At 33.1% G+C, this 25848-nt stretch overlaps 2 protein-coding genes and 1 long non-coding RNA gene across 12 annotated transcripts in view; 1 reads left to right on the top strand and 2 right to left on the bottom strand.

Moving 5' to 3' along the window:
• LOC106059082 (zinc-regulated GTPase metalloprotein activator 1-like) overlaps window positions 1-14525 on the top strand; it is a 16778-nt gene extending 2253 nt beyond the window's left edge. For all 4 annotated transcript variants that reach the window (XM_056028676.1, XM_056028678.1, XM_056028677.1 and 1 more), the window contains exons 2-14: window positions 336-447; window positions 776-862; window positions 1754-1850; window positions 7005-7156; window positions 7567-7604; window positions 7765-7811; window positions 8664-8750; window positions 8869-8913; window positions 9083-9139; window positions 10233-10293; window positions 12234-12368; window positions 12512-12638; window positions 13456-14525. In XM_056028676.1, coding sequence (XP_055884651.1) covers window positions 348-447; window positions 776-862; window positions 1754-1850; window positions 7005-7156; window positions 7567-7604; window positions 7765-7811; window positions 8664-8750; window positions 8869-8913; window positions 9083-9139; window positions 10233-10293; window positions 12234-12368; window positions 12512-12638; window positions 13456-13517 — 1095 coding nt within the window. In that variant the 5' untranslated portion in view covers window positions 336-347 and the 3' untranslated portion in view covers window positions 13518-14525. The remainder of the gene's footprint in view (window positions 1-335; window positions 448-775; window positions 863-1753; window positions 1851-7004; window positions 7157-7566; window positions 7605-7764; window positions 7812-8663; window positions 8751-8868; window positions 8914-9082; window positions 9140-10232; window positions 10294-12233; window positions 12369-12511; window positions 12639-13455) is intronic.
• Window positions 4111-6159, bottom strand: LOC129926208 (uncharacterized). Its single transcript, XR_008777852.1, has 2 exons — window positions 5612-6159; window positions 4111-4263 (listed from the first exon to the last, which is right to left on the bottom strand). It is a non-coding gene; the product is annotated as an uncharacterized LOC129926208 (long non-coding RNA).
• Window positions 13903-25848, bottom strand: part of LOC106059058 (heparan sulfate glucosamine 3-O-sulfotransferase 5-like) — a 92205-nt gene continuing 80259 nt past the window's right edge. For all 7 annotated transcript variants that reach the window (XM_056028679.1, XM_013216607.2, XM_013216592.2 and 4 more), the window contains one exon: window positions 13903-21929. In XM_056028679.1, coding sequence (XP_055884654.1) covers window positions 19556-20608 — 1053 coding nt within the window. In that variant the 5' untranslated portion in view covers window positions 20609-21929 and the 3' untranslated portion in view covers window positions 13903-19555. The remainder of the gene's footprint in view (window positions 21930-25848) is intronic.

Genomic DNA, 25848 nt, shown 5'->3' on the forward strand with positions numbered 1-25848 from the left:
TTTGTAGGTAGAACTAGGTCTAGTCTAGATATAAAACAATTATATGGCCTAAACTAAATATTTTAACTTTAACCTCAATAATTACTGTACTAGAAGTTTTTCTTTTTTTTGCTAATTTAATATTACTGTTGTGTAAGCCTTTAAGAAAGTAATACATTTCAGAATCTACTCATTTTTCAGAATTCAACTAGTGGATTATAACATATTTTCAAATATTAGCAATAAATTTGTTATTCCTTCATTTGATATCTTTGTCAACTAAGCAACTAAAATATTGGCTAAGTTTGTTAGTATTTAATAATAGTATATTTACTACAACATTTGTGTGTGTACAGTAACACAGCTTGATGTTTGCAATGAAGGAGGAAGATGAGGAAGAGGATGTTCCAGATTTAATTCCATTTGCTACTAAGAAAGTTCCAGTTACAATAATAACTGGCTTCTTTGGTAAACTTTTTTTATGGCTTAGTCATAAATATTATTTCAATTAGAAACACATTAAAATTTTTATTTAAAAAAAAATATAATTAGAAAAACAGAAATTCTTTGTATTTAATAGAGGTAAAGGGGGAAGATGTGTATAAAAATAACTTACAGTACAATTAAAAAAAAAACAGCATACGTTTTTCCCAGTAGATAGAGAGTAAAAGAAATGTTGGAGGAAATACTTTTTTGTACTTTTAAATTCTAGCCTTCTCAAACACCTTATTATAATTTGATATCTAAGTTTTATTTATGTCTTTTAAAAAATTTTTTTTTTTTTTACAAATTCTAGGAGCTGGAAAGACAACTTTATTGAATCACATTCTTACTAAGCAACATGGAAAGAGAATAGCTGTTATACTCAATGAATTTGGAGAAGGTATTTTTTTTTTTTTGCTTTTCTTTCTGCTGATTTACAATATTTTCAATTCATTTTTTTTAAATGCTTACAGAATAATTATACATCATTACATGGGAGGTTTGAATTGCTTCATTGAAGTCCTGTAATAAAATTAACAACTCAGTTGCTCAATCTTCTCAGACAGACATTATTCACAGTAGCACATTGACAGACCAGTTCACCCCTTCATGTCAAGTTTTGTTCTGGCAGCCTTATTCACTGGAAGGAGCATTCTGGCCAAGTGGTCATGACACAGTGGCCCACAGACGTTTTTTTCTTTACAGTTATAGCTGATGTTTTCTAGATTCTTCATAGTTTGCCTTAATTGATAGATGCCAGGATCTAACATGTTTTTCTTCTTTTTATGCTTCCATCATTCCCTGTTACGTTCTCTACTAAGTGGTGGCATGTTTTAACTATTTCACAATATAAAGCTTTATCACAGAGAGTTTTGGCTCAACTCCTCCTAATGATTTTTTTTTACTCATTTGGAAGCTGATTTCTGTTTCAACATCTTTACTTGCAGCATCCATCTGGTGGATGTTTTATATCAGGTCTGCATTACCTGCAAGAAACTTTATATAGTATCCACAAATGTGATGTAACAAGGGCATATATTCATATTATACACAAATCACATGCACTATTCATAATCAAGATTTTATAATTGGTAAATCATACTGCCTGTTCTTTCAAAACCCAAAATGATCTTACTTTCTTTGCGACAGCTAGTTGACCAAATGTTAAAATCTTTATATTAATCACTCAGTGATTCAATCTCATTATAATAAAAGTTTATTCATTAAATATTAAGAAAAAACTACATTTAAAAAAATATAAATATTAAGCTGTTGTTTTTGAACTCATCAGGTGATTCCATTGAGAAGTCAATGTCTGTGGGAGAGAAAGGAGAACTCTTTGAAGAGTGGCTAGAACTCAGGAATGGATGTTTGTGTTGTTCTGTCAAGTAAGTCTCTCAAACAAATTCTAAATTTTTTAAAAAGTTATTGAATAGATATACGAGAATAAAATATCCTAGGATTCTGGCATATTTTAAATTATAGTGAAGTGGTCCTGCAAGAGGAAAAGATGAATCTCCTGAGTCAATGTGCCTCAGACAAGGGACACCTTAAAGACCAACTGAAGAGGTTTTGGGGTCAGACGCGGAAACCGGTGTTATACTTTTTTTTAGATTCATAATGCTTAAAAAAACATACATACGAAATTTTAGACATATATTCTTTGTAATTATTTAGATATAAGCAATTTAATGTGCGTTTTAGGGACTATTAAATTTCACAATCTCGAAGCCATTCGAGATCAGTATTTCCCAGACAACCAAGGTCGATGACGTAGTTTAAGGGAAATTAGGTCAAATTTTTCAGTTTATGGCTTAGCGTATTTCCCCTATTCCTTTTTACAGGAATGCTAGTTTCTGAAAACAAAGGCGACTAAAACACACCAATTTATAAAATGTGGATGTTAGAGTTGGGGAAATTAGGTCAAATCACGCAATTTATGGCTTTGCATGTTAGATCTACTGTTTGTCGGCTTATTCTTGATCTAGTCAAGCGAACAGCGTTTCACCCCACGCAGTACCGCGCGCCTCAGTTCACATGTTTCGTTTTAGTCAAGTTACGCAATTTATGGCTTATGTTACTGCTTCAGGCTTATTCTAGTTCTAGATCTACTGCTTTTGATCAAGAGCAGAGTTCTTTTCTCAGATCATTAATGATGTACGAAGTAGACCTAAATCCAATTAGATGAAGTCTAGATCTAGATCTAGTAATAGTAGTATTGGATATTTAGAGATAAGACCTATCTATTTAGACTGATCCGATCGAGGTGCTGGGCCTAGATCTAGAAAAACAAAGTTTAAAATTATATACTCTATCTATACACTTAGTGATTATCAACCTATAGTCGTCCCTAAATAGGCCCAATATGGGAAAAAAACAATTATTACAATGTGAATGTTGAGCTCATTCAATGTAGTTATTGTAGTATACGATTATATTTAGTTTGAATCTAGAGTCACAACCCCGTACAACACTAGGCAAATAGCTTTAACTTAAACCTTAACTTAGACTTAAAAGTAGTCTGATTTAGATCTACTAGTAAAAAAAGTACTAGATCTAAATTTCTAAAAACTAATCTATAAGGCAAAAATTAGACCTAGATCTACCAATTCTATAATATTATTAATATACGAAATATGGATTTTATTACACTCTTATTTAAATACATTAGTACCGTATATTCGGGCCTTTATACTTACATAGTTCTATAAATATATATCTCACGCTTGACTCATTTGTTGATTGGAATAGAATCATTAGATTATTAGATAGTTAAGTTAGCAAGTTAATCTGTAACTGTAGGTAACAAAGTTTTAAATTGTGTTTAGACTATAAATGAAAGAGATTATCCTACTGGAGAAGGAGTTGTCGTTTTTTTCTTTTCTCTGGGAAGTCAGGGAAGTGGAAAATAAATTATAGTATCAATATAATGTTAAGTAATGCATATAGGCTACTGTTGATGTAATTATGCAACTCATTTTATTAAATTTTAGTAACCCAATTATTGCCAGTTAATCACTGAATATATATATATTTTTTTTATTGTTATTAAAAAATGCAGAGCTATTCATAATTTAAAGTGTTTAATAAATAAGGCTGGCAGTCGAGTCGAAAGATTAATGAGAAATGCAGTATTTTCCATGGCTACGCAGCCCCAGCTGCAAACTAGATATTTTGCCGCGTCCAGCGAAGACATAACCATATTCAGCTGGTGGTCAATTTAAATGTTCTTTACGACGTCTACGTCTTCCCTCATCAGTGGATTTTCTTTTGGCCTCTAATATGTATTCCAAGTTTCTAATAAATAGCATCATTCGAAGAATGAGATCCAACTTATTTTTAAAAAATGTAACCCCTTTACAGATCAAGTCATCATTGTAATGGACATTCAGATCTGCATTAACATAAAAATGATCAAAATTTGAATAGGTTTCGAAACGCAGAAAGTTGTGTGGTTTGCATTCCGAACTGTCTTCTCTGTGGTCTCAGGTTCAAACATTGACCACTGCCATTAACTAACATCCTGCTAGAGTTTTGGGCTATGACTTAATAATATAAAATCCTGATTCGAAACTTTGTCTAAACCTAGCAAGTGAAAAGGAACATACTAAAATAATGTTGTGTGTATAATGAAGAACTCTATTAAAATGTGATTTTGTATTTACATTTATTGGTATTTATTATATAAAATAAGATTGTAGAATGTTTCTGTGATTTGTTTCGCAGGGAATATTGTATTTCCAAAATGATGAAAGATCCATCTAGTAAACTTGTCTGTATGCCACATGTCATATATGTTTCCTGTAAAATAGATTTTTAAAAATTTATTTATTAACATTTATACTTAATTATGTATACATATATAGAACTAGTGGTTATATATATATATATATTATATATGTTATACTGATTATCTGATCTAACATCAACATCTAACTCTTATTGTTCTTAATAATAATAAATTACTCTACTCTAGGTCTAGGCAATCTAATATATATAAGACCAGGGCCGGTCTTAAGCCACTGCAACCTATGCGGTCGCAGTGGGCCCTGCACTTTCATAGGCTTCGTGCTAATTCTAGGTGTAATAGTTAAATTGCAATATATATATATATATATATATATATATATATATCGGTATATATAAAACCTGGAAATCTCATAAAAATCTCCTGAAAAATAGACAAAATTGTGGGTGTCATTCATTTCGAAAACGCTAATCCTACGCGCGATAAACGAAATAAGACATTGTCAGCTTTCATGTACTAAAATGTAATAATCAGGCAAATTTTCACTTTAATCAGAAGTTTCCATACTTTATTTACTTTAATAGAGTGACTGGCATTTTAATATGCCATAGGTTGCAAAGTTCGTAAAGTAAAGTTAATTTGATCGTAATCTTGTACTTAGTAAAGATTTAATAAAATTCAAAGTCGAATTTTTTTAAAATACGAAATCTTAATTTTCACTTATTATCCTTATTCCCACCCAGACTAGGCCCCGCGCAATCAGTTTCACATAGGGCCCCGCAATCGTTAGGACCGGCCCTGTTTAAGTTTAAGACTTAAAGAAATGTCACATGTGTTTAGTAAAAATCTGTATTTTATATTACCAATATAAATGATGACTTATTATTTTTTTAGATCTAAAGTTTAGCCTTATTAATAAGTATAGTAAGGGCTAGTAAAGAGTATAAATATATTCTATAATCTATATAGATTTAGCTTAGGCTTTAAGTTTAGTCCTTGACTATTATAATATTATATTTATATCTATGAATAATCTTTATGCTATTGCTAGGACACTACTCACTAGGTCTTACTATTACAAACTATTACCAAAAAATGTTGGCGACTGGGCTTAGACTTAACATAGAGGCTAGTCTAGATTACTCTAGATCTACTTAATTAGTTAAATCTACTAGTTTATAAACTATTACTAGTACTACTAGTAGTATTACTACAATTAGTACAATAATACAAGTCAAGTATTTATAAACTCTAGATCTAGTGAGTGACTCTAGTAAAAGTGTTAGAAGGCCTAGCTAGAATTAGACTTAGAGATATAGAAAATAATATAGATTATAGATAGATCTAACCATTTAGTTTTGTTATAACTATTAGACTTAGTATAGTCTAAGTATAGTATACCTAGACCTAGTCCTAGATGATCTACTAGTACTTGATGATACTAGAGACTACTACTAGAGTAGACTAGGTCTAGAGTCTAGATCTGAGTAGTAGATCTAGTGACAATCTAGTGACTAGTCCTATTTACCTATTATAATATTATTATAATCTATCTATAATTATATTAATTCAATAGTCTGCTCTAGAATATATTTTGAAAAAGTAGAAGAGTTCTCTTCATGGCATTTTGGTGCATCCCATGATAAGTATCATTTAAAATTGTTGGACAGCTAGATTTAGATAAGTTTATCATCTGAATCGCTATCAATAACGTATCCAGCCATGTCTATTTTTATTTACATTTTCTCTGTCCATTACAATACGTCACTTCCGGTTTCGGCCATTGAAGCTGATTTTCAAATCTCGTTATTTTTTACACTTTCAAATTACTTTTTCTAATATAAATACGCTTTTCTAAAATCTCAAATTTTTAGGAACTAACTTTGATGCTATCTACTATCTAAATCAATCGCTATCTCAATTTCGAAAAAAACCTCTTCAGTTGGTCTTTAAGGGTAGGAGTATACAATTTTACTTGGATTTCTTCTTAAAGTATTGAATTATTTCAAGTAATGTTGAGCTTAAATTCTAACAGGCAGGAGACATGATTTGAAACCAAGTTGTTATGATGCCAAATGCCAATTAGAGCAAGGATGGATACAAGATGTTCTTAAAATTATGATTTTTAGCTTAGTTCAGCACAGGCAAATAATTATTGTTGGCAATCAGAGCCCATTGATCTATCCATTTTACATTCAGTCAAAACAAAATTGCACGTTAATATTGCAAAAAAAAAAAATCCCAAACAAAAAACAAGTAGTAGGGTTTCCGCGGCCTCCTGAAATTACAGGATATTGAATTTTATGTCCTGAAATTAAAAATTTCTCCTGGAAAACTCCTGGAATTTCATATTGACTTTGGTGAAGAAACCCTGTAGAGCTTTTCATTATTTGAAATGTTTCAATATTTTTACTGAAGCCAATAATTTGAGAAGTCAATGCTCCACTTATTTCAATTTATAAGTTCGAAAAGTAAAGAATAAAAACTTACAAAAAAAGTCCTTAAAGTTTTGCTTCAAAATACCTAAGTCCATTAGATTTGTGATGCTTAGTTCATTTCTATTTTTAACATTTTGTTTTTAAATTTCAGTAGCCTTACTTTTTTTTTTTGTGTAGGGCTGTTTATCTACATTTTTAACATTCAATTTATTGTAACTTTATTTTTGATATTTCCTGTGTAAAGCTATTGCAAGGAAGCTGTGACTCATATGCATTTCCCTTCAGAATGTTTCAAAATGAATGTAATATGTGTTCTGTAATGTATTGCTACAAAACTTTATTTTTTTTTCAAATAGAGACAACGGTGTGAAAGCAATAGAAAACCTAATGGAAAAAAAAGGAAAATTTGACTACATTTTGTTAGAGACCACAGGTTTGGCTGATCCAGGGCCTATTGCTTCCATCTTTTGGTTAGATGAGGAGCTCTGCAGTGATGTTTATTTAGATGGTGAGTTGTTCAATACTGTCACTAAATACTCAACTCATTGACATTGTAAATGTGCTTAACTATTCCTAGTTTACCTTATTCATTTAACTTAACATTTGTTTTTTAAAAATTGTTTTATTATCCATTATCTTTTTTTTTTTACACTTATTTTCCCTCTCTCCTTGGACAAAGACAGTATTTAAAGGTTTTTCTTGTATATATCTTTAATTGACTTTTCACTTATTTCTAATGTCACCTTTTGGAGAAGGGTAACTTTTTTTTGGATCCAATATTTTAAATAATTGTAAAAATTGAACATTTTTATTAATTCATTTTAAACAATATATTTATCATTTTTCCCAAATTAAAGACAAAACATGTCTTATAAATGTTGATTACAGATACTAACTAAAATTAAATCTCTTTTTCAGGAATCCTAGTGATGGTGGATGCCAAATATTTGAAGCAGGTAAAATGTCACATGTTGTAGTGTCACAATTGCACATTAAATTATATTCTAACATGCTGTAGATAGATGATTTTTGTTTTCTATTCAGATACTTAGATGATAAGCCCCATTAAAATACAAAACATAGAAAAACATTTAATACTTTGTCTTTATTTCATAGCATTTTGAAGCAACGAAACAAGATGGATCTATTAATGAATGTCAGAGGTCAGTGTTGCGTTTAGTGTCATTTAATAAAAGTCCACAAAACTTCCATATTCTTGTTTCTATATTAACTACCAAAGTAATTCTTAAACCAATCTTTAAATAGCAATTCAAATGCATCATGAATTTTCCCTTTGGAAAGTTTACTTTGAAATATGACTTATATATAACCTAAAAGTTATGTTTATATAATATACAATTATATAAAATAGTAAATCCTAAATACCAAATAGTAGTTTAATGATTGTGGATGCACCGCGCCTTAATGAATTGTTGAATAAATAAATTAAGCAAAATACTTATTTTTTTATTCATCAAAAAGAAAAATGAATTTTTTGCACTTTTCACATATTTGCTTTAGTTGCTTTTTTCTGTTTCTTACAAAAGTTAAAAAAATATTGCAAAGTCAATGTGTGTATCCTAGTTTTGGAATTTTAATGATCTACTTTATTACTTTTTTTATTAGGTTACTTTTATATACCTCTTTTATGTAATGGATAAACCTTTGAAGTGCAAGACACCTCAATCCACGAGGTCATAGGTGACATGTTGCCTATGCTTTGGGTCACCTCTAATCTTAGTTGAACATATGAGTTTAATTGGAAATCATTGTCTGTAGATACTAAATGAACAATTTCTTTAAGAAATAATGTTTATTATCTCCCCTTGAATTACCCACCAGAGAAAGTTACATTTAAAAACTTAATGTAGACTGGTTAATAGGGGAAGTAATTAGATGCATAGCAAAGGAAGGACCAAGAAAACTGTTAGTGTTTCCTCCAGTTCCCTTGGGTATTAATTAGCTTCAGTAAGTCCTATGAGATGGATGCCCACTGATATCTCCTGTGCCCACAGACAGATTGCCCTAGGAGATGTGATCCTTGTAAATAAAACAGATCTTGTCACAAGTGCAGAATTAGATGTTTTGAAAGAAACAGTAAGGTAAATCTGATAATGTACTTAAACAAATAATTTAGAGCATTTGTTAGTTTTTGTTGATTTAGAGTTTTGTTTTGTTTTGCTATTAGTCATAGTAAATTAATTCTTTTTTTTTTAACAGAAGTGTGAATGGATTTGCAAAGCTACTTGAAACATCCCATGCAGAGTGAGTTACATGTTGACTTGGAAAGATTTATATTGACATTTCTCTTTTTATTCTTTGTATGTTGGGTTTGATAAAAATGTGATGAACATTTTGTATTTGTTTAAAATTTTAATGCTTGATTTAAAATCTTTAGAGGAACAACATGAACATATGTTTATATTTGTTTCAGTGTAGACTTGGATGACATTTTGAACATCAATGCTTATTGTCTGTCTGGGGACATGAAGTAAGTAAACCAAATATTTAGAGTCAGTTTGGTATTGCTATCCATAGACTGTAGAAAAAGAAACAACTTGCATATTAGGATAATTCTAAAATATAGAAAAAAAAAACAAAAACTTACATCTAGTGATGCAAAACATAAAAACATGATATATATAGGTTAGTATGCAAGAATGTCAGTATGTGTGTGATCTTTGTAATTGTTATATTGTTTGATTGCTTAGTTTTATAGAACTCATAGTGGCAAAGTTTTGTTAATAGACTTATGTTTCACTGTTTGGCCATGTTTTTCTCCACTAAGCTGTTCAACCTGTCAATGGAATAGCAATAGCATTATGAGTGCATACAAGTTTTACAAGCATCAAATAGACAGCCCATAATACAAATAATGTCATCTACCTCATTTACTTCTTGTGCTAACAAATATTTTTATCTTGTTTTCAGATCTAGCTTCCTGGTCTTTTTGTTTTTTAACTTTTCAAAATAAAACTATTTGTAGAGAGGCTGGTTCAAAGCATAATTATTGTTTTTAAAATTTAAGAGCGGGAACATATGACTTTTTTTTTTTACTTCATACATGTTATCAATAGCATATATGTCGAGACTGATTGTATTATTTCTTTGTGTTGTTTATATATTCCCAAGGTATGAATATAACAGTATGTGTGTTATGTGAAATGAATGTTTTGATTTTGATGTAGGGTTAGGGTTGGGGTTTGTTATTTTCTTGACTGGAGAGGACAGGTATTTTGCTGTCTATGATTTTTTAAAAATCTATGTTAAAACTATTCTTTCTTGGAATTTTTGTGGATTTATTTAGTAAAATTGTTGTGTGTTAATTAGTCTATATTATTGATCTTCGGTGATCAAATTCCTAGTATTTCTAAGTACCCAGATTGAGCCTTGTAGAAACTCAGACATCAAGTTATAAAATTAAAATTTTCATGTAATTGATTCAGATTAGTTACAACACAGTCATTGTTAAAATATCTAGCAATGTTTTATAATTGTTTTCAATTTCAATCATCTATATCTCATTGATTGAAAAAGTTTGTTAGCTTCTTCATTTAACTTTAAACAAAAATTATTTATTTCAGACTAGAAGATGTTTTTACTAAAAGAGGATTTTCTGTCAGAGATAAACATACGATTGATCAGGTTAGTCACCTAGTTTTAATCATTAATTGTCAATTGAATTTTTTATATCTGACAAATACATATGTATTCATTGTAGATCAGCATGACATATTCATGATCATCCTGTGAAATGTATAGCTCTCTAGAATTCCTTTGAATCAGGACTACTCTTCAACTTGTCATAACGTCACACTTACTTTTTATTTTACTCAATAATAGAGTTAGGCTTTTCTCTTGTGGCACATTTACCATAGAGCTTTTTAAATCATTGTAAGAATGTTGTGATAATACATTAGAACAGGGCTCTCCACATTGTCTTAAGCACTTGTAAAAGCTGCCACTTCAAGATATCTTACCAGTTATTGCAGTGTTTCTGAACATTTTGGTGCTCAATATGCTAACATGAAAGGGGGGTCGGGGGGCCTGAAGATTGCCTTTTTTTTTTTTCAAGGAGCAAAAAATAAAATGTTTATTATTTTTTAGTAAAAGATTCATGTTTGACTATTCATCAAGTAAAATGACATTGTTACCAATATTACCAATGTTTAATAAAAAATGAAACTATTTAATTAAGATACATCTTTCCACTTAACAAGTATGACCATTTATACTGTTTTCATGAGAGCCATCAGTAAAAAGATTACCTGAAATATTCTCTTATGTTATGACTTATGTGAATGTGATTCAACTCGTCTTTTTTACATCAGAACTGTCAAATTTTTCCTGTTTGCAGTGCCATCATTCGAATAACATTTTTTTTTGGGTCACCAAAACAGGATTGATTTTAGAAGACGATTTTGCAATAATTAAGTCCAATATAGACTTGTTTTTCTCTAGGAACTGTCATATTGTAGCAGCTTTTTATTCCCATTTACAAATTTGATGCTGATTCTTTATAAAATAATGTTCTTAAATCAAGCACTTTAATTGACCTTAGTTTGTAACATGAACAAACATAGATGTATCTCTAATTTCTCAGTGCATCCAACTGGCTAAGTTTTCAGCACTTAGTTTCCATAGCCAGACTAGCTGACATTAGGGTAAAGACAAAAACTTACCTTTTTCCTTAGGGGTGGGGGGACCCAAGCAAATGGTTTAGGAACACCGAGCTATACTATTGCTTTAGTCACCATTTATGTATACTCCCGTGTCATCATTTGTATGTATGGTGTATGCTCTTTCTGAAGTATAATATGCTTGTTATTATAATATTTACTCTAAAATCTGTTACAAGTAATATGTTGATTTGTCAGAGTTCTCTGGCACAATTGCCACAACATGGTACTGGATAATGTCAAATACTGCAAATCTCTTTGCCTTCATGCTTTCTCTTATTTTAAGTTTCCATTTTAAGGAACCCTGGAGTTTTTAAACTTGTCCTTTTAAAGGATATTAACCTATCCACCTAAACTTGTATCTGTTTCACAAGGTCAGTAGACCGCATCGTTGTAGGATGTCTTTCTTAATATGTTGAGGAGAAAGAAAAGTTCTTATCAGGCATTTATCATGAAACACAATTAATCACTTTCATTTGCTTCTGTTTCACTTTCTAAAAGGACAGAAGAAAAAAAAGGAAATTTGTGTCTATGCTTATTTTGTGGTGTATAAACTTTTTCTTTCATATTTATCTTTTTCGAAGATATCATTTTCATTTTTGGATCTTGTATGCCTAGTTCATGTGATATTAAAGGTTATGATGACCTTTCTTCAGCTTGAAGCAAAGAAATTTGAATGGAAATAAAATTAAATCAACAAAGATCTAGATTATGATCATCCATAAAAGCACTAGTCTTCTTACTTGAATCTGTTTGTTTTAAGGGGTTTGTCAAGAGTTGATCAGGGTACAAATTTTGTATTAGCAAATTGTACATTTGCTACTCATGGACATAGCTGTTATAAGAAGCATACCAAGGTTGTTGCTTTTATCCCCTTAAAGTTGTATGTTTGTATTTATTGTACAGAGTGTAAGAACATTAACTCTTCAATTCAATGGAAATGTCAAGAGGTCAGAACTGGATAGCTTTTTACAAACTTTATTATGGGAAAAGACTGTTCAAGATAACTCAGGGAGAACTATGAACATACTCAGGCTCAAGGTAAATTTAACTTTTTGTTGGTTGTTTTTTTTTAATTTGTGGAATGGAAACTATTTCATTGTAATGTTTTTCAATAGATAACTGATAGTTTTATGAATGTATCAGTTTTTATTATTTTGTTTGTTTGTCTAATCTTGCAATAGGGATTGATCTCACTTCTTGACTGTGAGGAACGTCTAGTCGTACAAGCTGTACATGAACTGTATGATTCACATTACACTACCAAATGGGAAAGCCAAGAATCTCGCTGCAATATAGTAGTCTTTATAGGTAATCTCTTGCTTCTAGTTCTAGTCTATTTCTATTGGTAAGCAAAATACAATTTTTGTTTTAATGTCACTTGTATGTTGTTGTTTTTTTCTTCTATAACAAGTAAATATAGACTTTTTAAGATCACAATATTGTCAATACAATTTTCATTATAACTTAATATTTAGAAATATGAACAGCTCTGTGAGAAAGCTTGAGGAATGTTATCCAGGTATTCAACTGGTTATTATTGAAGAGAATGGTATAAACACGCAATGGCTTCACTTTTGGAAAAAAGGGGGAAATATTCCATGAAAAGGCATTTTAAAATATTTTTTGGAGTAGAGAGTGTCCTGTATAATGTTTACTTCAGAAAAGAATATAAGTGAAACCTTGTGACTTGTGACATTTTAAGATATGCATTACATCTGTTATCTTCCTTAGGCTTTTATATTCTATTATCTTGAGCAAATGCATTTGAAATAATCTGAACTGCAAAGTAAAAGTTCCCTCTACCCTATTTTCTTGTAAGAATTATACAAAAGATATCATTATTTAGCTATTTTACTATCAGTAGAATACCACACAGACCAAGATATCATTATTTAGCTATTTTACTATCATAGAATACCACACAGCCAAGATATCATTATTTAGCTATTTTACTAACAGTAGAATACCACACAGACAAAGATATAATTATTTAGCTATTTTACCATCAGTAGAATACCACATAGACCAAGATATCATTATTTAGCTATTTTACTATCAGTAGAATACCACACAGACCAAATAATAAATGTATAAAATATTCTTCATGGTTCTTTTTTTTTTGCAGGTCAGAATTTGGACAAATCAATTTTGGAAAATTGTTTGCAGAAAATAATTATACCAACATGATTAAATTTATTGTCTTAGTTGTAGACAATTTGTTAAAAAAGTTCAATGGAGATGTTTTGGAGTTCTTACATTAGACTGCAAAGTTTACTGTCTAGTTTTGAAACTGTTTCCTGCTGCTATCACATCACTTCCTCTCAGATATTGTTTATTATCTGGACAACATAAGGATAAACTTATTGAAAGTTTATCTCTGAGACTGACACAACTGGTTCAATGATATCATATTTCATAGGATTCTTGTGTCAAGTCTGACAGAATTATGGACAGCATTGTGTTTATCAAGTTGAGTAAAAAGTTTTTGTCTTGAGTAAGACACTTGGCTCAAAATGTTTTAGCAGATTTGACAAATACATGTAAATATATATATTTTTTTGTTTATTTAAAATTTGCAGAACACTAAATGCAAAAAAAAATATTATTTTTTTGTTTTTTATTTGTTTGTATGATATAGAAATCTGGATAAAACAATTTTTTTTTGTTGAAAAAACACATACCAACAGTTGAAGCATAAACTAAGCTGGAAAGAATAGACTAGAATTATAGTGCTATTCACTAGTGTATTTTCTGTTGTGGATTTTGTTGAAATAGAGATTTGCTGAGAGAGTGTAATGGAGCAGTAGGCATAATGAACTTTGACAGTCATCTCTTTACAGCCATTTTTAGTGCAATTATTTATAACCCTCTTGAGCTGAAATAGCTCTTGTCATGATGCCCTTATTATAATGAAATACTTGCTTAAAAATAATTTCTATAAATTTGACAAGGTGTTCTCTGAAGGGTTCCAACATCTTTGTTACTCCATGTTGATGGACATGAAGAGATCTTCCATAATTTCATTGTTCTCTTCAAAGAGTCAAATCCAGTGGGAAGGAGTGCAGAGTTCATTTTACATTTTTATGAATTCAGAGAAAGAAAAATAATTCCTGTTCAATTATGTAAATAATTTTGTATTTTTTTCCTTGTTTTTATTAATCAATAATAAATGCATATAATCAATGCAACATACAATGATTCAATGCTGTCAAATATTAGTACAATAAATATGACTTCTATACACCACTTCACCTTAGCAAACATAAATGTACTAGTGTGCTTCTATTGACATTGTTGGATGTGTTCATGCACATAGTGCAAGGAAATACATACATTTAGAATACAGTGAGTGCTAACTACACATTTCATGTGCTGTATCAACATACAAGCTTACATTGTTGTCATTTCACACATAATGGCTATGTGGGAAGTTTTTAAGAGCTTAGAGTTAGAAACTTATAAAACTTAATACAGTGACTAGTCATCTCTTAAAAACAAAACAACAAAAAGAAAAATTTGTCCTATATGGAGAGTAACTTTTTTAGCATTGACAATTGCTCTCAGCTGCACTTTCTGGGTATTTGTTGAAATTTTATACAAGGCTGCACAGACCGTTTGGTCAGAGAAAAAAATCTTAAGTTGTTACAGTCATAGCATAGTGCTCATAACTTGCAGCTTATCACCGGAGTTTATGCTACACCAAATTGTCAATGCCACTTAACCATTTCAACTAAACATAATATTTGTTTATTTACATAATCAATGTTCCCTATTTTCACCTCCACTCCCTTAAAAAAGAAAAGCTCAGCCTAAAAAGAAACAACTTGGCCGGATGGCATAACTAGAGGGGGATAATAGATTTTTTGTTAGCTATTTTATCTTTGCTCTACAATTCTGACTTTCTAAGCATCTTAAGAGTTTACAAATGCATACATTCAGCATGAAGAATATTTTTAAATGAAAAAGGCATTTCTCAATAGGTTTTTATAGTTAGTTTAAGGACAACAAATTATCAAAGCAAAAAACAAATGGTCTTTATTGTTACAAAGTAGACATTTAGTATTTAAAGGTATGTCATTGACATGTTATTGTGCATTTACAATGGTACTGTGTACTAAAGGATTAGACGTTTGTGATCAGAATATTATTTCCAAGGTTTTTGTCTCCAGTCAAAACCTATATTGACTAGTTAGCAGTGACTGCCCTTTGTAGGAGTCATTTTTAAAAGTGACTAGATGGGTGTACACCATACCGTGACTGCACGCTATTCCACTTGGATTATGGGAGTTTGCAATTTGAAGGGTAATATTCATTAATACATAAACATTTCTTGAATTCCAAACTTTCACAAGACTAAATGCTTTCAACAGGGTCACATTTACATTACAATTCAATTGAGCTTTATAATAAATAAGGATAATAGATGATGTTAGTGTAATGAGTTTTAAAGGATTTTACCTTTAGAAATGTCTAACATTTATACATTGGTCATTGAAAGCTGGAAAAATATGTTTATAAATAAGCTTAATGTTTTTTCTCTATTACTTAGCCTCCGAGGCTACATACAACATTGTTGTTTCCCAATTCTCTGAATGGGACGTCAGTGTGAATAGTGTAAGAAATGACACAAAGATATAATTATTTTTTAAACTGACAACAATCTGTCAAGTGAAAACTTAAGGTAGACTAGAGAAAGTGGAAATTAAAAGAGAAAAGAAAGTCAAAAATAAAACAAAAATAAATGGACTTTTTCTGAAACAAAAATACAAAAAAACAAGGCAAAATCTCTTGTGTGTATGTAATTACTAAGAAATTCCCGTAAACATTTTATTATAAGATATTGTGTCATAAAGTAGTTAAAGAGTTTTCACTCTATTTCAATTTGAGAATGGTGTTTACAGTTTTTTTTGAACAACTATTCCCAACCCCCCTTTCTTAAACCATACAGATCTGCTAGTACATAGACATTCAACTAGTCTGACTAGGAGTTAGGCCAGTCCATAGCCACATAAGTAATTGTTTCAAAATAAACAAAACAAATAATAACATCATTATGTTTACAGTTTCCAAATAGTCTCAAATAGTCTCAGTTTTATTGACATGGTTAACTTCCTCAGTTTAAACCAGGGGTTCTCAACCTGTGGGTGGCAACCCCTTTGGGGGATCGCATGACTATTTGCGAGGACTTGCCTAAGAACATCTGAAAATTGATATTTTTTAAGAGGGGCTATTTTTCATCTGAAGTTTATATATATATATATATATTGTGTGTGTCTCTAATGTGTAACAAGCATATTTGTACTTAGTCAATATACATTTACATTTTAAAAGCTGTAGAATTGGGAAATTATTCAGATTATATTATTATTAAACAAATTATGAAACAATTGTCAAGTATCAATAAAATAAAAGTGGGAATAACCAAGATAGATCTAAGAGCACTGACATATAGCCAGGGGATACGAAGGATACTTGAAGTGAATGTATCATCATTGAACGTAGGCGTGATTTTAATTGGCAGTTACTTCTTTCTTTTTGTTTTTTTATAATTGTTATTCGAAAATATTTATTGCGGACCACATCTCCGTTGTTGCAGAATACTTTTTCAACATCTGAAATTACTGTCCATCAAATGAGTTGTAACACCATTGCAAGATGAAACATTTCTATGGAAAAGATCTAATCACATAGTGAAGAAAATTTAACACTAGCTAAATCACATTTGCTTAAGCCAATGAACGAAAAAGGTTCATGGTTGGTGGTCGCAGCCAAGTGGAAAATTGTATTAGGGGGACGCAGAGCTAAAAAGGTTGAGAACCGCTGGTTTAAACACTGTTGCTGTACTATATGTCTTTTAAAAAAAAATGTCTCTAACAAAATGGCAGTGACTAGACAACACAATGGCAATAGATTTCCATTAAGAGAAATCAATGTGGACAATGGTAGCACCACTATAATTTATTTTGTTCAATCTAGTGATTGCATTGAGAGTCAAATTAAAAACAATTCTTTCCAGCACAACTTAAATATTCACTTTGGGTTCTGTCTAAACATAGCAGAAGTGGAACATAGAGACTTATTTAACCTTAGGAATAAACCCAATGTATTTCTTATAAGTGACAGTGTGTATTGCAGAGTGATACTTTTTTAAAGTAACATAAGATAATGTATGCATATGATCATGTGAAATAAGGGAATGGCAGTATTTGGCCTAAACAAAAAAAACAAACAAACAACCTTTTGTTTTAACATTGAGGCCTTTTCAATATTGAATTACACTCAGCTAATATTAACTGAAATACAAAACTTTTGATTTTGGCCTAGCTGTAAAGTAGGAATGGAGAAAGACGGTGGACAAATCTTGCCTGGTGCCCCAACGGTCCAACAGACTAAGGGATAGGTAAAGGTAAGAAAGGTAAAATCATCTTCTTCTTATTATTATATCAGAACTAGCGAGTTTTTTGTCAAGGCCGCAGCACAGCAGAACAAATCCTAAACCTCAGGATACTCTGTGAGAAATACCTCCAACACCAAGAAAATCTTGTCCATGTCTTTATTGATTTTAAGAAAGCTTTCGACACAGTATGACATAGGACACTCTGGGCGACAACGCCAAAGGACAACATAAATACAAACATAATAGACTTAATCCAGAACCTCTACAAGCAGGCTACTAGTGCTGTGTACTTTAACAAATAACAGCTGAAATGTGACAAGGCAGTCTACTTTCACCAACTCTGTTCCATATCTTCCTTGATAGTATAATGAAAGATGCTCTTGAAGGTCACAAAGTTACTGTAAGCATTGGAGGAAGAAGTGCTAACTTGTGCTATGTGGTTGACATAGATGGTCTAGCATGGTCAGAGGAATAATTAGCTGACTTGGTGATGCCATAGACAAGACTTCCGTAGCATATGATGACCAATAGCCAACAGGGCTTTAAAAGGGATATCAGTATTGGAGACGAAAAGCTGACAAGTGTCAGTAGTTTTAATTAGGCTTCCTCGGAGCTATGCTTTCAGACGAAGGAACCAAACCTGATCCACAGCAGCCCTTGCAAAACTCAAAACAATCTGGTAAGACAAAGGCATAACCCTAGACGCTAAAATCAGACTGATGCGCTCCCCGGCCATGGCCACATTCTTATAGGCTTTCGAATCTTGGACGCTGATTGCAGAACTAGAGGGGAGGATGGAATATAGATGCTACAGAAAGATCCTGGTATCATGCTACAGAAAGATCTTGGTATCATGCTACAGAAAGATCCTGGTATCATGCTACAGAAAGATCCTGGTATCATGCTACAGAAAGATCCTGGTATCATGCTACAGAAAGATCCTGGTATCATGCTACAGAAAGATCCTAGGTATCATGCTACAGAAAGATCCTGGTATCATGCTACAGAAAGATCCTAGGTATCACCTACATTGGCGCATCGCCAATGTAGATATTAAGAACAGGATCACAGCGGGGAACAGGGTCGCATGGTGACTTGTTAACCACTGTAAAGCAAACTGAACTGTATGGCCATATCACAACGTTCTCAGAGCTCACAAAGACATTCCTAAAGGGAACAGTACCAGGGAAAAGAAGATGAGGCAGACAGAAAAAGCGACAGGGAGACAACGTCAAAGAATGGACGGGCCTGTCATTGACATTCTATCCAAGGAAAAAGACTGAAATGACGAAAGACGGTCGACAGACAAAGTGTGGTATCCAAACGATTCTCCAGACTAAAGGATAGGTGATATATATATATATAAACTAAAGTATGTGAATGTGTGTATCGGGGGGGGGGGGGGGGGTTATTGGAATCTCACAAATAAACGGACAAAGCCGGTGTGTATTGTATATAGATATATACATCATAAGATCAACCAGAATGAACTTCAGAATGAATATTTCTAAGATTTTGCGGAGGCTAAAGGATATCTTACAACACCACCCCATGCCAACTTCAGTTGTATTTGCGTAGAGTTCTGCTAATTAAAAAAACAAACAAATTAAATAGGCCTATAGACAAAAATCAATACTGATGAAAACTTTTGTACCTATAAATATGTACAAAACCAAAAAAATGTATATAGCATTTAGTATTGCACTTTTTCGTGAACATTCAGCACCAAAGGATATAAAGAAAAAAATCGACATTCCTTAAAAAACAAATTGGCAACATGAAAAAAATGAGGGCAGTTGGCAACATGTTATACAATTCCTAAGAATTATCACCTCCACCTGAATCGTCTTTTAATAAGTTTAAACAGCCTCTCATTATGTGGCTTAAAAAACTTATCCAATTTGTGAATGATTTTCTCACTAATGTTCGCGTGTTTTCTCCCCTTGTTGGCGCCCAAACATTTTTCGGGTCCGTTTTTCGTTTTCCGCATGCAGTAGAAGCCTCGAGTGTTGTTGAAATATAAACTGTCTTTGCTGATGCGGTGAGGCAAGTTCAGAAATGTCTCTACCTTCCTAATCTCTTCCAGGGGATTCACAATAAGATTGTCACCATCCACAATGTGCAGCTGTTTGAGGGGAAACAGCTCTAGCCACCTTGCGATGTGCAGGTGATACATACTTATCTTTATGGCCCTGTACTCTGGATTAATATGGCCCGTCTGGCGGTTTAAGGCCAAGTATTCAAACGCCTCGGCCGTCTCGTTCTTGGCCATTTTGTTGGCGCAGATCTGGGTGTAGTCGGAGATGACCCGAGTGGTGGGGTGCCGCAAAATCGCGATCAGCTTGACGGAGCTGTTCATGCGATGCACCCTGCTCGGGCTGATCTTGGAGATAAAGTACCTCGGCGTCTTCTCGATGGTGATCTGGTCTGGATAGGACAGCGGCATCTTTTTGCGGTACCAGTCCAGACCCATTTTGTAGTTCGTGTCATTGCTGAAAAAATGCATTTCGTCCGTGGGTGAGTTGATCTGAGGGTGCAGCTCAAGGAACTCTATCAGAGCCCGAGTGCCACACTTTCTCGCCCCAATAATAATAGATTGGGGAAGGCGATGAACGGGCACCGTCCCGTTGTACCGGTCCCTCTCTAAGAGACCCTCCTCCAGCAGCTTACGGAAACCTTTATTGCTGTTGGCGATGACGTCATCCAGAGGTCCGGTTCCGTAAGTGATGGCCGCAAAGAGAAAGCCGTTGTGAAAGACAGTGACGTAGAGGAATAGGACTGCCGGAAAAGCTATGGAGCAGGAGCGAAACCAGCGGCGGAAACTGCGCCTCATGTTAGGGGGATTATTAAAGATGGTACTACATTTCTCACCACCTCCCATGTCCCGATTGATAATAAATGCCTTTGAAAACAGTCATTTTTTGTCCTACATACACACAACTTGCTACGAAGCCATTGAAATAAATTCAGAAGGTCAAAAAGACTGCCACAATAAGTCACAAAGTATTCACTCCAAATGTGCTTCTCAATGATTGAAATCCTGGCTTGACGTCATGGCAAGTCAAGCCAAGGGCGTGAAATGCAATAATTATCATTGTCAGCCTGATGAATCGTGAGAAGTAGTCTTACCTGATTGTTTGCAACTGATGGCAGAAACTTTGATTGACAAGAGCTTGGTGCAGTTGTACTGGGAAAGGTGTCAGGTGTACAAGATTTGATCTATTGCAAGTGCAAGCCAAAACTCTCTCCAGTTATTGATGATACGTGGGTGTATTTAGAGCACACGTTGCTGAACTTTAAAACTGAAACTAGGAATGAGGACATAAATAATTTCAAATGATAACTTGCTGTTGACCTAGGATTAGCCTTTAAACAATATAATCTGTGGGGTGGTCTTGACTGGTAATGACAATTGTGCGGTGTTTTGTGGTGTGTGTGTGTGTGTTTTACTATATTCTGGTTGTTTCCTTAAGATATTATGACTCATCCAGATACGTAATTGATTTCTATATGCAAACAACTCAACGCTTCCCTGGTCCAACAAATGGTTTACCTTCAATCTTTGAAGATGCTATCCTTTTAATAAAAGAAGACGATTCAGTGCCCAAGATGGCGTCCAGTGATTGTTTTATCAATTGGTTGCTCAGCATGTGTGGAATAGCACTACTGACATTTAATGAACGCAGGCCAAGGGAAAAAAATTGCCTTTTTTCCCCCCTCTCAAATGGCTGACAAGGGCAGATAAGTAGGCAGAACAATCGACGATCGAGTTACTCAACCCTGAATTAGCCTTCACGTTTGTTTGAGACCAGGACGAATCAATAGACAAGTTTGCGATGTCAGACATCCAAGACGAGACTGCTGTCTTTCCCTTTCACACACCAACACAAAAAAGTGCTAAAGTGGCAACAGATGTTTTATCTCCGAACTGCTCCAACAAAAGTTCATTGTGCAGAAAACGTTAAGTCCAATCAAATAGTTTCGTAACATTATCCCCGGTAACTTTTCTATTCGTTTTTTCTCTCCTCGGCTAGAAGAAGACAGTTTGGACAGGATCTCATTAAAAGAATTTATCCCCCAAACGTGTCAGAAATCTAGGGAAGGCGAAAAGAATGGTAACTCTCAAGCTGTCAGAGTTAGATGATGGATGGTTGCTGCTCTTGAATCTGGGAGTTTCAGTTTCCTGGCAGCAAGTAGACTCCCTGGAATGATAAAATAAACCTTGGTGTTATTCAGACATAAAAATAAAACACTTAGTAAGAAAATAGAACCTTAGATCTTTTCTTTATTTGAAAAATTGGAGTGCTTTTCAAAAAAAAAAAATCTCGATTAAGTGAATGAAGATTCTAAACTTAAGCCTGCAAAGTATACTGGAAAAGGTCTCCAAAATATTGTTTAGCACATCAGGGGCGGACTGGGTGTCAAAATCAGCACAGGCATCTCTATACGATCGGCCCACATATTATATGCCGTATGATGGGCATCCACTAAAACCTGTCCTCAAGAGCATTGTGTTTATTTTAATAATGTATCGAAAGTAATTAACTAAATGAATAATTTATTAGATGATTTTAAAACTATCTAACAAGCGCTATTACTAAATAAATCAAGTATAACACTTGGAATGGGAAATGTTTTAATGTGTACACATTCCTGCTTCCAGATACAACGAACATTTTGTGGAGGATTCAGTTTCACTCCTCGCTATTTTCTCAGGCCTATTGACTTTAATTTACCAATACAAGGTCATTGGGGGGGGGGGGGGAGCGCGGCGGCTGAGTGGTTAAGCGCTTGACTTCCGAACCTGGGGTCATAGGTTCAAATCTCGATGAAGACTGGGATTTTGAATTTCGGGCGCCCATGAGTCCACCCAACTCTGATGGGTACCTAACCTCAATTCGGAAAATAAAGGCCGTCGGTCTTTGTGCTGGCATCATGACACCCTGGTCGTTAACCGTTGGCCAAAGAAACAGGTGACATTAGCATCCTCAGATCTGTAGAACGTAAGGTCTGAAACTTGAAACGCTGTTGTTGATAGATTCATCCGAAGATATATGATCATATAGCCCCTGGGCACAGGCCACTCCCATAGCCATCGCTTACGTCATTTCGGCACGAACTATAAGTATTAAAAATACTTAAGAAAAAAACTTCTTATTCCTATTTGATATATTAGTCTGATAAGATTACATAAGATCAAACCATTGATGGATGATGCAATACAAAGTATCGTAGGTGAAAATCTTATTTGACCTGTGATGAAAGTGGATTATAACACTATCCGCCCTTCCTCCTGACACCATTATGTCAATATACGATTTAGTGTAAAGAAATGAGTTGGGGCTGGAGACTTTCCATTTTGTTGATGAAGTTTTCGCATGCAGAGACGTCTTAACTCACGCATCTATAGATTTCTTCCCCCTTCCTTTTTATTGTACGTGTTGATAGATGGCACCCAGTCTATTAGTTACCTCCCTTGTACAAACGCTATGGAAAGATAAAAATAGCTTACAGTTCTTCTCATTAATTTCAAGATAGATCTTGTGCTACATCTAACTCCACACTTTTTTTTGTTAACTTGTTATACTACACTTTGGATTCTTATGTTTCTGGACTATTTGCGGGGGATTGTATTTTTATTCAGTTAATAGAACAATGACTTCTACTCGATAAGTAAAACTACTAGCGGATAAATATATTAAATAAGTAAGGTATGGATGGAGAACATTCAATACATTGCAGCTCATGATGCAGTTGAATTTGAGTTGACCTGTTTCTATGGTTGGAAAGAATGTCACGTGACAAACAATGACCTACAATGTTTACCTTACCAACGTTTGACATGTGCTCCGTCACAATTTAAAACTTATTGAACATTTCATCAAATGGAGGCAAATCCACAAATAGCAAGCCTTTGGCGTATCCGGTGTTCAAATAGGAAGTATTTATAAACTCTACATTTTTAAACCATGTAATTACTTTAATGCATTTTTAAAGTACCTTAGTATCAACAGCAACAACAAAAAAAAAAAGCAGATTACAGTGAATACCATTTAATATGAAGATTTCTAATTTTATAATCAGGATTGTAGGAAACAGTTTGCTTCATAAAATAATCAAGTTTTTCCTTAGAATGGTGAATTTTAAAACTGATTTTTTCAAAGACATTAGATTTTCTATAAGCTCTATAAATAGCTTATATACAACGTGGAGTAGGAAACTATCTTCCAAATAAACTCCAGTTCAAATCTATTTTCCTTCATTGAACACTAAATAAGTTGGACTGACAAGTAGTGATGTCATTTGGTTGACTGGACCAGACATAATAGCTGAAAATGAAGGTAATTGGGCTGTCTGTTCAGCCCGAGACTCGACAACCTGTGAAATAATTCAATATTTCCAGCAAGATTTAGAACGTTTGTGCTGCCTGCGTATTAACCTTGACAAACTTGGTTCAATAGTTCCAAGTCTAGTCTGCTGAAATCATTGGTCTGATGACGTCTGCAGTGAGTTTTCATTTTCATGCCAAATCATTTCAATAGTTGATCTGTGTAGCCAAAATCTATTAGATGCAAAGCATCGTGTGCAGCAACTGAATTGCACACAATGAGCAAAGTTTCCTGGAATTTTTTTTTTTCCAAAGTAAAATTATATATATATATATCTGTGTGCCATCTGGCTTCCACAATAAAAGATGACAGAGCTGTTCTCCTTACAGAAATAGTAGATCTAAATTTTTGTAAACAGAAAAACTCTCTCTATTTTGTCATAGGATCCTATGTTGTCCCTGGTGACCCACAAGATGGAATGGAATTCAAATTGTTTAGGCATGGAACTCATGCGTCGCTTACACCCAGACAGCACACTTAAAGTCATTTTTGGATTTAATATAATTTTTGTGAGGACTTTCTGGAGACCTATGCACCGCATCTAGATTAGACAAGCACATCTCTTTGCACTGCTGGAGAATGTAATTAGATATAGTTAAATAGTGTATTGGACAACGAAATATTTAAGGTGTTGGATATATGTACAAGTCCCTTTATGTTAGTTCGAATCCAACTGCAGCCTAAATAATTACAAAGCTTATATCAACGCACTCTGTCTGACTGTTTGTCCAAAATTTTGTATGCGTTATTTCTCCAACACCCAATTTCAGATCAAACTGAAATTTTGCACAATTATTTCTTTTACCTGACAACACAAAAATAAATGATGAAGTTTAAAAAATTAACCAATCAGTCAATTAACTATTGGTGATAAATTTTTTTTTTGGTATTTCAAACAAGAGAAAGAACTTGTACTTGACTGAAGTGGTGGTAAGGTTGAATTAGTCCCCTTTATAGATTTTCGTTTGAGGCTTATTAAAGATTTTGTTACATGACTGATCCAAACTAATTGATACACTTAAATAAGTTTTGTTTTATTTTTTAAATATTTTTTTTTTATTTTGCTTGTTGTACACACTGTTTTTCCTCACCAAACAATATTGGACAAATAAATGAGCAGACAGACATGTGTATAGAAGGGTAGCACTGATAGATTGGTTTTCACAACGTATGTCATATGTTAACTTAAAATAAATGAGCAGACAGACATGTGTATAGAAGGGTAGCACTGATAGATTGGTTTTCACAACGTATGTCATATGTTAACTTAAAATAAATGAGCAGCCAGACATGTGTATAGAAGGGTAGCACTGATGGATTGGTTTTCACAACGTATGTCATATGTTAACTTAAAATAAATGAGCAGCCAGACATGTGTATAGAAGGGTAGCACCGATGGATTGGTTTTCACAACGTATGTCATATGTTAACTTAAAATAAATGAGCAGACAGACATGTGTATAGAAGGGTAGCACTGATAGATTGGTTTTCACAACGTAGGTCATATGTTAACTTAAAATAAATGAGCAGACAGACATGTGTATAGAAGGGTAGCACTGATAGATTGGTTTTCACAACGTAGGTCATATGTTAACTTAAAATAAATGAGCAGACAGACATGTGTATAGAAGGGTAGCACTGATAGATTGGTTTTCACAACGTATGTCATATGTTAACTTAAAATAAATGAGCAGACAGACATGTGTATAGAAGGGTAGCACTGATACAACGT

This window comes from Biomphalaria glabrata, chromosome 5, assembly GCF_947242115.1.
Source record: "Biomphalaria glabrata chromosome 5, xgBioGlab47.1, whole genome shotgun sequence".
Taxonomy (NCBI): domain Eukaryota; kingdom Metazoa; phylum Mollusca; class Gastropoda; family Planorbidae; genus Biomphalaria; species Biomphalaria glabrata.